The 14,456-nt window shown below is 49.6% G+C and overlaps 2 protein-coding genes across 2 annotated transcripts in view; both read right to left on the bottom strand.

Moving 5' to 3' along the window:
• Positions 1 to 5,038, bottom strand: part of ITGA2B (integrin subunit alpha 2b) — a 49,205-nt gene extending 44,167 nt beyond the window's left edge. Inside the window, 4 exon segments of the mRNA XM_080976559.1 lie at positions 131 to 228; positions 2,424 to 2,554; positions 4,042 to 4,268; positions 4,271 to 5,038. Of these exon segments, the coding sequence (XP_080832685.1) occupies positions 131 to 228; positions 2,424 to 2,554; positions 4,042 to 4,268; positions 4,271 to 4,318 (504 nt within the window). The 5' untranslated portion in view covers positions 4,319 to 5,038.
• A 2,262-nt stretch (positions 5,039 to 7,300) lies between these two features.
• GPATCH8 (G-patch domain containing 8) overlaps positions 7,301 to 14,456 on the bottom strand; it is an 88,255-nt gene continuing 81,099 nt past the window's right edge. The window contains 6 exon segments of the mRNA XM_080976483.1: positions 7,301 to 12,266; positions 12,268 to 13,338; positions 13,340 to 13,367; positions 14,044 to 14,090; positions 14,092 to 14,129; positions 14,132 to 14,168. Coding sequence (XP_080832609.1) covers positions 9,540 to 12,266; positions 12,268 to 13,338; positions 13,340 to 13,367; positions 14,044 to 14,090; positions 14,092 to 14,129; positions 14,132 to 14,168 — 3,948 coding nt within the window. The 3' untranslated portion in view covers positions 7,301 to 9,539.

The following is a 14,456-nucleotide window of genomic DNA, read 5'->3' as shown; positions in this document are numbered from 1 at the left end:
TGTGGGGAGGCTGTACAACATCTAAAGTTTATTGAGCATCCCTTCTGGTTTGTTTGCAGCGAGGCTCGATTTAATTCCACCCCTTTCTGCTTCTGAAGCTTCTCTAAAACGGTCTGTTTATTGTACCCACCACGATGGTGTCTTTCCAGGTGCTCACAGAAGCTCCGAACCATTGTTTAGTCTTGAAGGTTTTCACAACCACTCCGTGCAGCTGCTCAACCTCATCACCTGGCCAGCAGCGGCATAGGAGAAGGAAGAGAGGAGTCAGATTTGAAGGCAGAAGCTACTGACCCACCATATCACCCCCCTCAGCCACATGCCATCCATGAGTAGTCAGTCTGACTGCAGGTTTGTACATGCAGGCAAGATGCCATTAGCTCTTTCCTCACATCTCATCAGATGCCCACCTCCAAATAGCTCCGATTACTCCCAGGCCCACCACAAGTTCATGACTCAGCCGGGATCTCATCCTTGGCCCCCGATTTTCTCACCCCCAAATCTCACGTGGCTCCCCGCCACAAGTATCATTTTCCATCTCCTTTTGGGATAATAATAATAATAATAATAATAATAATAATAATAATTTTTATTTATACCCCGCCCTCCCCAGCCAAGGCTGGGCTCAGGGCGGCTAACTAGCAATAATAAAAACAAGTTGAATTAATACAACTTAAAAACAAGATTAAAATACAACATTAAAATACTGAAACATTAAAATATTAAAATGCAGCCTCATCACAGGAGGAGAAAGGAAAAAGAAAAAAGAAAGAGGGGAAGGGAATCAAACTGGCTCCAAGCCAAAGGCCAGGCGGAACAACTCTTACAGGCCCTGCGGAAAGAAATCAGATCCTGCAGGGCCCTGGTCTCATGAGACAGAGCGTTCCACCAGGCCGGAGCCAGAGCTGAAAAGACCCTGGCTCTGGTTGAAGCCAATCTAACTTCCTTAGGGCCCGGGACCACTAGGGTGTTGCTATTTATGGACCTTGAGGCTCTCTGTGGGGCATACTGGGAGAGGTGGTCGCGTAGGTACGAGGGTCCTAGGCCGTGAAGGTTTGTAGGGGATGGATCTTGCAGGGCAAGTTCAGAGTGGTGGCAGTAGCCACACATGTGTAAGACAGGCATGCATGATGCACTGTCACTGGGGTTGCTCGCTGATCTCACGAAAGCTGCGTGAACCATCCCTGTACATGACAACATTGCCTTTATCTGTGATCACAACTCCTACCTGCCTCAGTTTAAACTGAGGTTGCAGTTGCAGATGTTAGCCACATCCACACATACAGTGATTCCATGAAGAGTTTCCTCCTCATATTGGGACTGGCTCACACATGCGCATGCCCTACAAGTGCTACTGATGCTGGCAGTGAGACCAGTGCTTGGAATGTTCAGTTGAACATCACTGAAATGCAAGACATCTCTGAAAATGGTTGCCAGGTGAATTAAGTTCATTTGGGGTAATGACTCCTAGTCCATATTTATCTTCATTCCTGCTCGGCCACCCCCATACATAAAAGGGGGCCTGGACTCTTAGCTTTCATGTAAAAAAGTAAATCATTCAGAAATCTATTAAGAAAGTTGGATAGCCAAAGCATGGAGGCAACATTCTAAGGCTTATTAGGCACATACAGAGGCACTGCTCTTGTTAAGGATGCTTAGGCAGGAAATTTAAGGACTATTTGAATAAATATTGTAATATACAAAATTAGAAATTACTTGAAAGAAACAAATAGGCCTAGGATTAAACTAAGTTATAATTAAATAAATGGGATTTAGAATATTAAGAAATGTGAACAAGATGGACTATAATTAGAAATTGTTTTAGTTCAATAATGATATTGGAAAGCTGTTACTTTCAACTACAAGGAAACTCAGAAGGGAGGGACTAGAGGAAGTCAACCAAGATGTTTCAAAGGTTGGATTTGTAAAGAATTAAGTTTGTTGTTATTTTTTATCTGTTTATTGTTCCTTTTTTTGTTCATTGATGTATTTTTCTTTTTTCTGTTTTTGTGTGTTATTCTGCTTTGTGGTTTTTGTTATTATCCAATAAATTTAAATAAATAACAAAATAAATTTTGTTATTATCCAATAATATTTTTTTTAAAAAAGGATGCTTAGGCATTTAACACTGCTGTTAAGTAATCAGAAGGAAGGAATGTGAGGCATTTCCTGCATCTTCCCAGTCCCTGCTGAACAGATAAGTTCTTTTTTTGACAGGAGCAGCTTGCAACAAGAAATACAGGTAAAGAAACAAAGTGAATGATGCCTCGCACCATTGTGGATGGCACAAATTAAACAAGGTCACCTTTTCTACTATGGATACACAATTATGGGCAAATCTTCACCTGTTGACATTTTGAGTGAGACTGCCCTTTCCTGCTTGTATAGACCCTATAATGACCCCAAAATCATGGGGGATCACTCACCTTTGGTATCAAACTGAATGGGGGCGCAGGCACTGCCACCAGGCGCCCAGGGACACAGATAGACAGCACCCGCCTCCGTCACACCAGTTTGCGAGCTGTTGGCCTGTGGGGCACCAACCACCACATTCATGCTAGGGTGGAAAAAAAGGTCAGTCTGGGACTGGTAGGATACAAGGCAGGGAGCCAACAGCGGGTGGAGCCAGTAACTGGCAGAGCCAACTACAGGTACACCTCATCCCTGCTGTCAGTTTCCTATCTCTGACCCTCTTCACCTTCCCTACTAGGGACAGAATCACAAATGTTTGTGCACAGCGGCCTCATGTGGCAAACCACCAAGTTGGAAGAATCTCCCTGCTAGGAATGTTTTATAAGCCTCTGCAGTAGCCCGGGCTGCTCAGCCCAGCTGGACCACAAGGGTCTTGCACTAGTCCTTTGCTTGGGCATGTACACTTACGGAACCACAAATCTAGCTCCAACCCGCCAATTTTTTTAAGTAACTGGATGTGTGAATTTCTGATCGAAAAATAACCTGGTTCAACCTCCTGAAACTGAACTTACATCTCACTTAGGAAAGGCTTTTGTTTTGCAAGGAAACAACTTGTTGCCATCAACATGCACCAGATCTGCTGTATTTAAAAAGCCACACATACCAGCAGCCGTTATTAACATTCTGTGGCAGAGATGAAGAACCTATGGCTCTTCAGTTGTTCTGGGACTACAACTCCCATCATCCCTGATCAATGGTCATGCCAGCTTCCAAATTATGATTGAACAAATGCTGTTCCTATTGCCTCATCTTGGGCAAACTGCTAAATCCCCCCCCCCCCCAATTACTGAATTTTAAGAATGACCAGCCCTTCCCTTTTCACCCTTTCCATGCTGCTCCTGATGCATCTGTTTGAAGACGGGATATCTCTGGCTGCCAGATGTTAATATTAGGATGAGTATTGTGCTGCATCCGGGAATAGTGAATTTATTGCACCCTCTCCCCCCGTCCAGCAGTGACACAGCCTTGGCACTCTTGAACTAGTACAACCCCTGCCCCAGGCCTTTGTTTAGACTCCTGCTGTAGAGCTCTGTAAAGGGACCCCTGACCATTAGGTCCAGTTGTGGCCGACGTACAGCTTCCGGGTCATGTGGCCAGCATGACTAAGCCACTTCTGGCGAACCAGAGAAGCACACGGAAACACCGTTTACCTTCCCGGCGGAGTGGTACCTATTTATCTACTTGCACTTTGATGTGCTTTCGAACTGCTAGGTTGGCAGGAGCAGGGACCGAGCAACGGGAGCTCACCCCGTTGCGGGGATTTGAACGGCCGACCTTCTGACTGGCAAGCCCTAGGCTCTGTGGTTTAACCCACAGCGCCACCCATGTCCCTGTAGAGCTCTGTAGACCTTGTCTAATATACCATTTAAGTATGAACATCTGCATAGTGCCTGCACCCAGTCAAGGTTCAATGGATAATAGCCTCATGCACTGCTGTCGTGCATCTTGCCAGCCAAACAGGCTGTTGGCCTTTCCCAAGACATCTGTTGTCATCTTCCAAGTCCCCGTTGTCCACCTCCTGAGGTCCTGTTAGTGCACCACTCCCTCACGCCATGCCCAGTGCTGTCCTACCTGCCTTTGCTGTCCCGGTAGAAATCCAAGGCAAACCCAAAATAGCTTCCGTTGGGCCCAGAGTACACTGTTGGTGAACTTGCATCCAAGTTCAGGGTCCATACTGAGGAACAGAGGAGCAAGAACCCCACCAGACAGCGCAAGAGGGGGGCAAGCAGACCCAAGGAATGACCTCCTCCTGCCATCACCAGCATCTCCCTCCTCTTCCCACTCCAAATGCTGGGTGCTTACCCATTAACGCTGTCTCTTCTGTGCTCATAATAGTGACCACGGTCATGACACATTTCCTCAAGCTTTTCCTCCCCTGCTGAAGCCTCTACAGCTGAAGATGATAACATTTATCAGAAGTCTCTCAGGAACTTCCCAACAGGAACTCCCTGGGCGTGTGGAGCGATGACTATTTGGAACAGTGATGTTTGGCAGGATCAACCATTGACAAGACAGCTCTGGGGAACCACCACTGCCATTTCCAGGCTAGTGTGCACAAGTATGAGCTGTGGTCTTCCATACACGACTCCCAACCCCACCTGTCCTTGGGGCATAGAGATCAGAAACACGTGAGACGAGACAGACCCTCAGGAAGTGCTCTGAAAGCTCCTGTTCCTAGTCTGGAATGCTTTGAGATTAGCTACAGTCACACAGTGGTAAGGGCAAACATTTTTACTGGATCCTGCAGGGTTCTTAAAGTGCAGTTATGAGTCAGAGCCGTTTTCAAGCACCAGGGCTCAATGCGTTGCAACATATGATTAAAAACGTACGTGGAGCTTTGAGAGTTGGGTTCTAGGAAAGTGTTTTCAAAGAGTGGGTGCAATCCAGAAACTTGCAAGAGACCAGTTCAGAATGTACAGCAAACCCTCCAACTACCATTAAACATCCTGAAATGATTTAAGTTTACAGGGCAGGAAGGCTACAAAGACCCAGCTGCAAAGCCGTTTTCCCACTGGATGCACTGGAGCAGGGGTCAGCAACCTTTTTCAGCCATGGGCCGGTCCACCATCCCTCAGACCATATGGTGGGCTGGACTATATTTGGGGGGGGGGGGGGAGAGAATGAACGAATTCCTATGCCCCACAAATAACCAAGATGCCTTTTAAATAAAAGCACACATTCTACTCATGTAAAAACACCAGGCAGGCCCCGCAAATAACCCAGAGATGCATTTTAAATAAAAGGACACATTCTACTAATGTAAAAACACACTGATTCCCAAACCGTCTGTGGGCCGGCTTGAGAAGGTGATTGGGCCGCATCCGGCCCATGCGCCTTAGGTTGCCTACCCCTGCACTGGAGCATTCAGGACATCCCATTTTCTATCCCACTCGCATGTAGGAATGTTTTATCAGCCAAGCACAGTTGCCCCCTCCCTGACCGCAGGGGAAACCAGCACAGGCCTTATCAGGAAACATAAGCAAAAGAAACCGCACGGTGATTGTTTAGAGGGGAAAGTGAGAATGGGTGACATGTTGAGTTCACCCTTTGAACCAATTTCTTAATTCGCCAGCGAAACTAGGCTCCGTTTGTAATGTTCTCCAATGCACACACTTCCTGGCTTTGCTTCCTGCACTGTGCTACCAGCTATGATGGCATACAGCTCCTATTTCTCCTATACAGCAAATTCAGTTGAGGCAATGGAAGTGCTGAACCATTATCTGGGCTCCATAAGGCCAGTGAATTAAGGCTGGATCCAGACAAGCCAGAAGTGCTACGTGTGGTACTTTTATTCCCAGTGGTGTCCACCTGCTACAGATGGAGTAATCAGATTTGCAGCCCAGGAGCGCTCAATGATTCTGCTTTGCCGTAGAAGGCTCAGGTGGCTTCCATGGAATGGACTGCCTTCTACTAGCTGGCAGGCAATTTCAAGCCCTTCTAGGAAGACAGCTTTGCTGCAGTTATCCACTCCTCAAACCTGGGCAGAGCATGTAGTTAGTTCGGGGTAACTTGCTAGTTTGTGAAACTGGACTTACTGCTGGTGGAATCTCTCACTTGTCCTTAAGCAGCTGCCACGGCTCCTTACCAGTTTCCAGGCTGAATTCAAAGTGCAGCTGATGCCCTTCATGCTTGGGATTTGAACAAGTTTGGAAAGTGCTTGAAAAACTGCCTGGTTCTTGTCTCTGCTTCCCTGCCCTGAGCTCAACTTCACAGGCTCTTCTCAAACTGCTACTCCGGTGAAGCAGCAGGCAGCACTCAAGGAAGAGGGCCTTCTTCATGGTGGCACTCCCATCTGTGGAACACTCCCCGGGGAAACTTGCCTGATGCCTGCTACATAATGTCCTTCCAATGGCAAGCAAAAGGCCTCATTTTCCTAAGTTTAAGAAGAATAAATCCTGAAATATAAATTGAGGCATACTGCATTATTTTGTATTTTATTAAATATTTTTGATATATGTATTTTTAATTCTTATATTGAAGGGCAAGTGTGTAAGTGTATTTAATAAAACATTTGAGCTGGTGAGCAACAGGGACCATGCGGACAGGAAGATCTTACCCCATTGCTAGGATACGATTCATCTTGAATACCAATGTGCAAATCAGGATTATGTTCTCTGCGACTTAACTCTTTTCCTGCTTCCGAGACTACCTCAGCTAACACACACAGGGCCACCCCAATGTTCCTGAATGTGCCCTGCAAGCATTCAGTGAGGATCAGGAGACGAGGGTTCCAGAATCTCAGAAATGTGGATTTGGGCTGCATCAATTCAGTGAGCTAACTGCTCGCTAGAACATGGTCCAATCTTGGGAATGGCAAATTGAGGGAAGATGGATCATAGCAACAAGGGAATCTTAAAACGGTTGAAGACAGACAGGGATGTTTTTTCCCCAGCAAAAGAAACATAATACAGTAGTACCTTGGTTTACGAACTTAATCTGTTCCGGAAGTCCGTTCTTAAACCAAAGTGTTCTTAAACCAAGGTGTGCTTTCCCATAGCAGTGGGGGACTCAATTTACAAATGGAACATACTCAACAGGAAGCGGACCATGTTCTGTTTCCAAGGCAAAGTTCACAAACCAAACTTCCGGGTCTGCAGCATTCTTAATCCAAGTTGTTCATAAACTAAGCTGTTCTTAAACCAAGGTACCACTGTACATGGCATGAAGCTAGGAGGACCAAAGAGAACAAGGGATGAGAAGATCAGTCGGTGCCCTGTGCAAACAGCGAATAAATGCAGGGCCATAAATAGGGGTGACGGCAGTGGGAAGAGTCACAACATGAGGACTAACAAATTGACTCTGACCCTTTGGGAAACAAGTACACACACGCTTTCCCCCAAATTACTAGTTTATTAGAAAGTTTATTTTCCTCATTTTTACAGCATGTATATATATTTATATATATACTTTTTATGTGACAAAAGTTAAATATAGCCTGCCGATACTGAAGTAATAGTGCGTTCTCTTCTGTGGTAAGCACTCTTGTGGAAGTCCAGTCTCCTCCTCCCTGCTGGGGCGCTGCGCCTCCCGTCTGAACCTCAAGGGAATGAAGCACTGAGAAATTAATACTGTTACTTCTTGAATTATCTACAGCCACTACCAAGAACCGAGTCCCTTTGTCACAGCAGCAGTTTCCAGTGCTTGTCTCGTTGTAGCCAAGGGTAAGGAAGCTTAAAAGCAGTCCATAGTCTTGCCATTTCAGGGCAGCAGCCAGCAGTGGTTATTTCTGAATTTCTGAAAATGGAGGCCGTACCTCAGGATATACCAGCAAGTAGCGCGCCCTTTGGGTCTGGACACGTGTCCCAAAACAGCCGCTGCTTTGCAGGATCTCGGCCTCCTTTTGCACTCAGCAAAAGAACCTTGAGATTCCGGGAGCCCCCGCTTCCTAGTTCACTTTGGGGCTGCAACCTGGGGAGCGGCAACTGGGTGATGACTTTTCAAGGGGCAGCTGTGAGGAAAGGGCATCCCATAAAAGAAAACCCGGGGTGGGGGGGGGAGGGATTCGGAACGAAAACACACCACTCAAAACCTCTCCAAAACATAAAAAAGGCACATATTTGAAAACAAGGAGCCTTAACACACACACACACACACCCATCCACACCTAGAAGCTATGTTGTTGTTGCAATGACTCAAAACAAGTGGTTGAATCCCAGGGAAAATAGCTGGGCTCTCAGGTGTTGTTGTTTTTTGTGGGTCCCGTCTATTTCTGTGACCAGAAAGCGACTGTTTGCTTTGCCAAACGAATGGACTGTTCCTCTCAAACTTAAGGGGCCTGGCTACCGACTGAAGCACACAGTGAATGACACCTAAGCTGCCTCACAAACCTGCCTTTTCACAGAAGTTACCAGGGATGTCATTACACAGGATGGACTTTGATAGCTATGGGACAAAGGAGTCCAGATCACTGCTCCTTTGTTTATTTCCGAACCCTGTGACATTTTCTCCTATAAAATGAAAGTCTTTTTTTATGGTACATTTAAAAAAAATGAGCTCAATTAAAATATACATGCTTGAAATCATTTTGTGCCCTAGCCATAACTAGAAGCATTGAACCTTTGACAAGAATTTCCTTTCCAACTACGTTAAAATGTATAGATAACTAAAGCCACCTGAACGAGTACCACTCAAAGAACGGGCTGTAAAAAATGTTATTGCGGTATACTATCAATATGGAACATTTGTCAGAGGAGCTACAAAAAGCAGCATTGACATGTACAGAGTTCAGTGCAATTTCTTAAATTCTTTTTTTTTCTTCTTCTGAAAAAAAAAATCATAAGTTAATAAGGAACCATCAATATTACAGAGGAAAAGAGTACAAGTTACAGAGTCATGTTCAGGATGTTCACAGGACTCCAGTACAACATATTGCTTCAAGGACTATCAAGGAATTGCTCTCTGCTCTCTCAGCAGCGCCGTAAAGGGTGTGTAGAAAGGAGAGCACTGCCAAGCTGGTCTGGGGGTGGAAACTGGTCATTGAAAAGCAACTTCCCAGTTTGTGGTGCTCAGTGGGGGCTGCTGAACATGGTTCCCCGAATAGGAGCTGGAGAGAGGGGAGAGGGCAACAGCGGAGATGGATCAAGTGCTGAGTATTTCTTGGTTCTGTTGCTCGGCTTAAGCTTTAAGGTGGATTCAAATCACTAACTTTCACGCTTTATACTTGATATCGATGCCCAAGTAAGATAGATGTGTGTACCCACTTTAGGTCTTCAGAGTGGGTAGTAAATGATTTATAATACGTGAACTGGAAATTAAAAAGGGCTGCATTTGCTAAAGGACCGCACATCCCTGAAGAAGCCACCTCCCTGGGAGCATGAGCCCTTGAATATCCTTACAAGCAAACCACCAGCAGCACAGCTCTCCCATCTTTCACAGGCCTGTTCCCTCGAGCCTCCCTGCCTCTGCCCAATCCTCCCCCTTCTTGGGCTGTTCTCAGGTCCAGAGACATCCGCCACTGCCTTCCCGAGAACGAGAGACTGATGCACACGCAGAGAGACAGACAGACATGCCCCTGTCCTCTCTTTCCCCTAACCCTCCCCTCCCCAATAGAGGCTGCCTCTCTCGTTCTTTCATGTGCCGTGGCTGGGAGGGTGCTGCAAATCCTGTCCTGAGAAAATGGGGTGCAGGAGAGGGTGGAGGTGCAACGCCGTGGCAGCCGCTGTCGCTGGCCGGGGTGCCAGGAGGGTTGGGTAGAGGGCAGCGTGGTGGACGGGGTGGAAAGTGAAAGGACCCGGGTGGATGGCAGAAGCGGGGATGATATGGATGGGGTGGCTGGCCAGGAAGGTGGCGGGGTGCCCAGGGATGATGGAGTGGGTCAGGTGGGACAAGGAGATGGGGGTCAAGTGGGGCTGAGGGATATGGTGCACTTGAGCAAGAGGTTGGGGGTGAGGGTGGGGGTGGATGCCAATGGCTGCGGCCGCGGCGGCAGCGTGATGCTGCAGAATGGCGTGCTGCACGGTGGTGATGGAGGTGGCTGCGGCTGCGGCTGGCTGCTGGATGTGGATGGGCTGCAAGGCAGGAGCCGTGGCTGGAGCCAGGGCGGCCGAGGCTGGGAATGCCTTGACCTGCTTGGCCAGGAGCTGCTGCTGGATGTGCTGCTGGGCGGCCTGCTGGAGCTTGCTGTACTTCTCCATCTCCTCCGGGGTGAAGGTGATGGGCTGGCTTTCCAGTGGCGCCAGGGAAGAGTCTTCGCTGCCTTCCGGCTCCCCGCTGATGCTCGGCTCCGCGCTGTGTGGGACGTAGCTGGGGAAGGGCTCCACTTCGGGGGCCAGGGGCACCATCCTGCCTTCGAGGGAGACGGGCTGGGCGCTGCCGTCCAGAGGCTCGGCAGCTTCGCTTTCCGCAGGGGCAGAGAACGGGTGCGGCACGGGCAGGTCGCCGGATCCAAAGTGTTCTGGGAGGGCTGGCGGCTCCAGGGGCAAGGGAGCCATCTCCACGCCCGCTTCTTCTGGCTTCTGATCTCCCAGAAGGCTCTCCTGGGTCTCTATCACCAGGGTTTCGTCCACTGTGGGTTGGCTTGCTGCAGCTGCCTCCCCGCCATCGTGGGGGGTTTCGTCGAGCTCAGACAGCTCCAGCTCCTCCCCAGTCCCCAATCCTAACCCAGACTCCTCACACTGCTTGGCGTTTGGCTTTCGGACTGTGGGCAGCTTCCCGATCAAGGGAAGGACTGGCTTGTTGCCTAGGGAGGGAGGGAGCTTAGGGCCAAAGTAGCCTTGCGGAGGATCTTTCAGCTTGATCCCAACCTTGTGAGGCCCTGAGGGGGAGTCCTCGCTGCCGCTGGGCTTCTTCTCCACCTTCCTGGACTGAACTTTTTCCAGGAGGAGCTTAGCCGTGGCGGAGTTCTTCTCCTCAGAGCTGCAGTTGCTCCCCAGGCTGGAGTTGCCGCTGTTTTGGGAGAGGCTGGTGGTGGTCCCTGTCGCTTCATCGCCTCTCGCTTCCTCCTTCCTCGTGGGCCCTTCCCCTGGTCTGCCTCTGAAGTAGTGGGGGGACTGGGAGCGGTAGATCTTTGAGCGGATAAAGTCTCGCCGTGCGGATCTCCTCTCCCCAGGGCTTTCGTGGCCACGGGACCCCTTCCTGGAGAGAGACCGCTGGGACAGGCTCCTGGCACTCCGGCTGCGCTCCCGGCTGTAGCTCCTGCTCCGTTTCCAGCTGTGCCCGGTCCGGCTGCGGCTCCGCCGCTTACCCCGGCTGTGGCTACAGCTGCTGCTGCGCGTCCTGCCCCGGCTTCTCGTCCTCGACCTCCCCCTGGTGTGGGTTCGGCTGCGGCTCCGGGATCTGCTCCTGCTCAGGCTGTAGTCGTCTTCCGAAGAAGAGTATTTGTGCCGTTTCGACCTGCGCTTGGAACTGGCGTAGTCAGAATCGTCCTCCGAGTCGTGGGAGCGCTTGGTGCGGCTCCGGGAGCGGTCGCTGTAGTCACTGTAGCTGTCTTCCGAGTAGCTGCGCCGCCGGCTGTACCGGCTGTTGTCCGAGGAGGCATACGAACTTGTTGAGTAGGACCTCTGGGATGACCTTCGGGAGGAATGCCGACGCCCTGACCGGGAGCGGCTTCGGGAACAGTTGCTGCCAGAGTCGTAATCGTCACTGTATTGCGAAGCAGACTTCTGCCGGAAGTGCTTGTGGCAGGAGTCCTCGTCGCTCTCGTAGCCACCGCTGCTCTGCCGGCCTCTGTGGCCCGAGTGGGCGGAGGTGGAGGCCCGCCTCTTGGCAGTGGATGACGCCTGCTGCGGGTCCCCTTTGGGTTTTTTGCCACCGTGATCTTGGGAAGAGGTGCCGCCGTCCTCTTTCTTGTTGCCGCTTTCTTCGGTGGAAAGAGACTTCCGCTGAGAGTCTTGAGCGCACCACTTTCTTTTCTTGAGGTGGCCAGTTTCGTCGGCCCCTTGTGTCCGCTCCAGCTCCGTGGCAAAGGACGGCTTGCTCTTTTTGTGTTTGTGTTTCTTCCGCTTCTTGGATTTCTCTTCTGCCAGGTCCCCATCCCTGCTTTTGTCTTCTGCCTCGCCTTTGCGCCTGCGTTTGTGTTTCGTGGACTTCTTGTGCTTCTTCTTCTTCTTGTGCTTGTGGGATTTCCCCACTTTGTCCTTGCGGCCAACAAGGCCGCCTTTGCTGCTGTCTTCTGGCCCCTCGCCCTTGCCAGCTGACACAGGATTGGACTCCTGCTTGCTGCAGACAGACAGGGACTTGCTCTCCGGCACTGCTGTGGAGGTGCCTGCAGGAGTGCCCACCTCTTTGCTCTTGCTCATGCTGCCCTCTTCAGCAGATGGTGCTTTCTCCTTGGGAAGGCTGCTTGCAGCTTTCTGTTTTCTCCGCCCCTTTCGCTTTAATGTCTTTGTTGCGAGACAGCTTAAAGTCAAAATACAAGGGATTGCAGCTGTACGACACAGAGGGCTCTGCTTTGGTGAAGATCAGCAGTTCTGAAGGCCACTGGAGGGTGGTGCTCTCGTCTTTACTGAGCACTGGGAAGAAAGGTCCTGTCAAATGCTTAGGCCCGTCTGTGCCTTCTTTACTGGTTGACGCAAGCTGAGGAAGCTCTTTGGCGACCTCGGACTCCGCAGAACCGCTTCCCTTAAGTGGCTTGCCTTCCTGCCTGCCTGCCTCTTCTGGAGGGTCTTTAACTTCAGTTTTGCTGCCTTTGCTGGAAGGACTCGGTTCCTTCTGGTGGGTGGCACACTCTGCTGCCGTCACCTTCTCACCATTCTTTGCCGCTTTGGGTTTTGGGGAGTTGCTCCGCTTCCTTTCGCGAGCCATTTTCTTGCTCATGGCTTCTGCTTCGACTTGCTCTGTGGCCTTCATAAACAGCAGGAACTGGAAGTTCGGCTTCACCTTGCAGTGAGCAGGCGGGATGTAGTGGTAATACTCTGGCTCTAGTGCCATCGGGCCGTCGTCTCGCTTCATCTTTTTCAGCTTCGACAGGGTGGTGTTTAGACCTTCCTTCTCATGCGCTTGCTCCTCTTCGTCGCCTTTGCTGTCAGGGCTGTTTGTCCCCTCGACCTCCCCAAATTTCCCCAAGGCTCCAGGATCGGGCTGGGCTTTCTCATCCGCTTTGACTTCTTCATCGGGAGAACTGGACTCATCAACGTGGTCTTTGAAGACGGAGGCAATTGACTCTAGTTTCACTGGAGCTTTTTTGGCAAATGAGAAAGACACGCCTATCTTCAGAGGGTTAACCCCTGAGCTGATGGCTTGCGGTACCTGGACAGGCACCTGCCCAAGCCCGATGTTGCTACTAGTTTGCCCAGTGGCACAAACAAGACCCTTGTCTGTGGTCATACTGGCAACTGGCCCAGGAGCTGGTGAAAAAGAGCAGCAACTGCTGGGAGCTGCTGAATCGACGTCATCCTCTCCTCCTTCCTCATCTACTGCCACAGTAGTGGTTTCTAAACATCGGCCCGCTTCCTGGAGCACTGGGGGATTGAAATGGGACAGGGGTAAAGGGGAGGGAGAAACAATAGTTAGATACTGCTTAACATTAACATATTCACCTTTATCTCTTACCCATGCCTATTCAACCTCTCACTAATTTCCTGGAATTGCTTTGAAAGCTAACGGTATGTCCAGGAACAAAGTTTTAATCTACACTTCCACTGTGTGCTCCAACCAGCACGCCCTTGACAGAATTCAATTATTCGTGAATTTTTTTTTTAAAAAAGGTGCCTTAAGATTCAAGCCTTCCTGGTTATATAGAAGAATCAAGACAAAGCATCGCAAGGTTCTGATGCACACAAGTAAGGGCTGCCTCATCCATTTCAGGCCTGAAGCTTTTCCCAACTCAGATCCTGTTCATTAGAGCAGTTAGTTCAATTAAATCTGTCTCCCTCCACTCACATGACACATACACTGCCCTTCCAAAATCTGTTCCTGGTGAAGACGGGGAAAGAGGAATTGAATTTGCAGACTGGCCACTGATGAGCTAAGCATTCCTCATTTGGGGGGGGGGGGAGAGAATAAATTATGTTTTACAAAAATCTGAAGAACAACTTCTTGCTATCCAGTCCATTTAAAACAGCCTGAATAAAAGGGGAAGTCAACTGTATGTTTAACTTAAACTAACTTGCTGGCACAAGGAGCCCATTCACTTACCATTCAGGTTGCTTCCTCTGCTCAGCCAACTCGTGGAGACGACGGAGGGGCTTTCTCCTGCTTCCTCTCATCTTTCCGGGATCTCGATTGCGAGCAAACTCCCTTTGCTTGAGATCCTTCAACCTCTGTAGCAAAGCAAGAGAAAAGGAAAATAGAAGGGAGTAAGATGGAAGGGTGAACCTTTTCAAGTTTTGCTAAAGAGTTTCCCAGCTGGCCATCCTTAACCCATTCCGCGTCATTTGACCAGGGGTGGGTAACCAGCAGCTCTCCTAATCTTGTTGGAATTCAACTCATAGCAGCCCCAGCCAGCATGGGCCATCGGGGATGATGGGAGCTGTAATCCAGCAGCACCTGGAGAGCCATAGGTTTCCCACCTGTGCACTAGAGAATTTAGAGGTGCTCCCTGAACTCAC

Source organism: Podarcis pityusensis, assembly GCF_964106645.2.
Source record: "Podarcis pityusensis genome assembly, chromosome: 13".
NCBI lineage: Eukaryota > Metazoa > Chordata > Lepidosauria > Squamata > Lacertidae > Podarcis > Podarcis pityusensis.
Note: the sequence above shows the minus strand (reverse complement) of the source record. Positions and strands in the feature narration are given on the sequence as shown.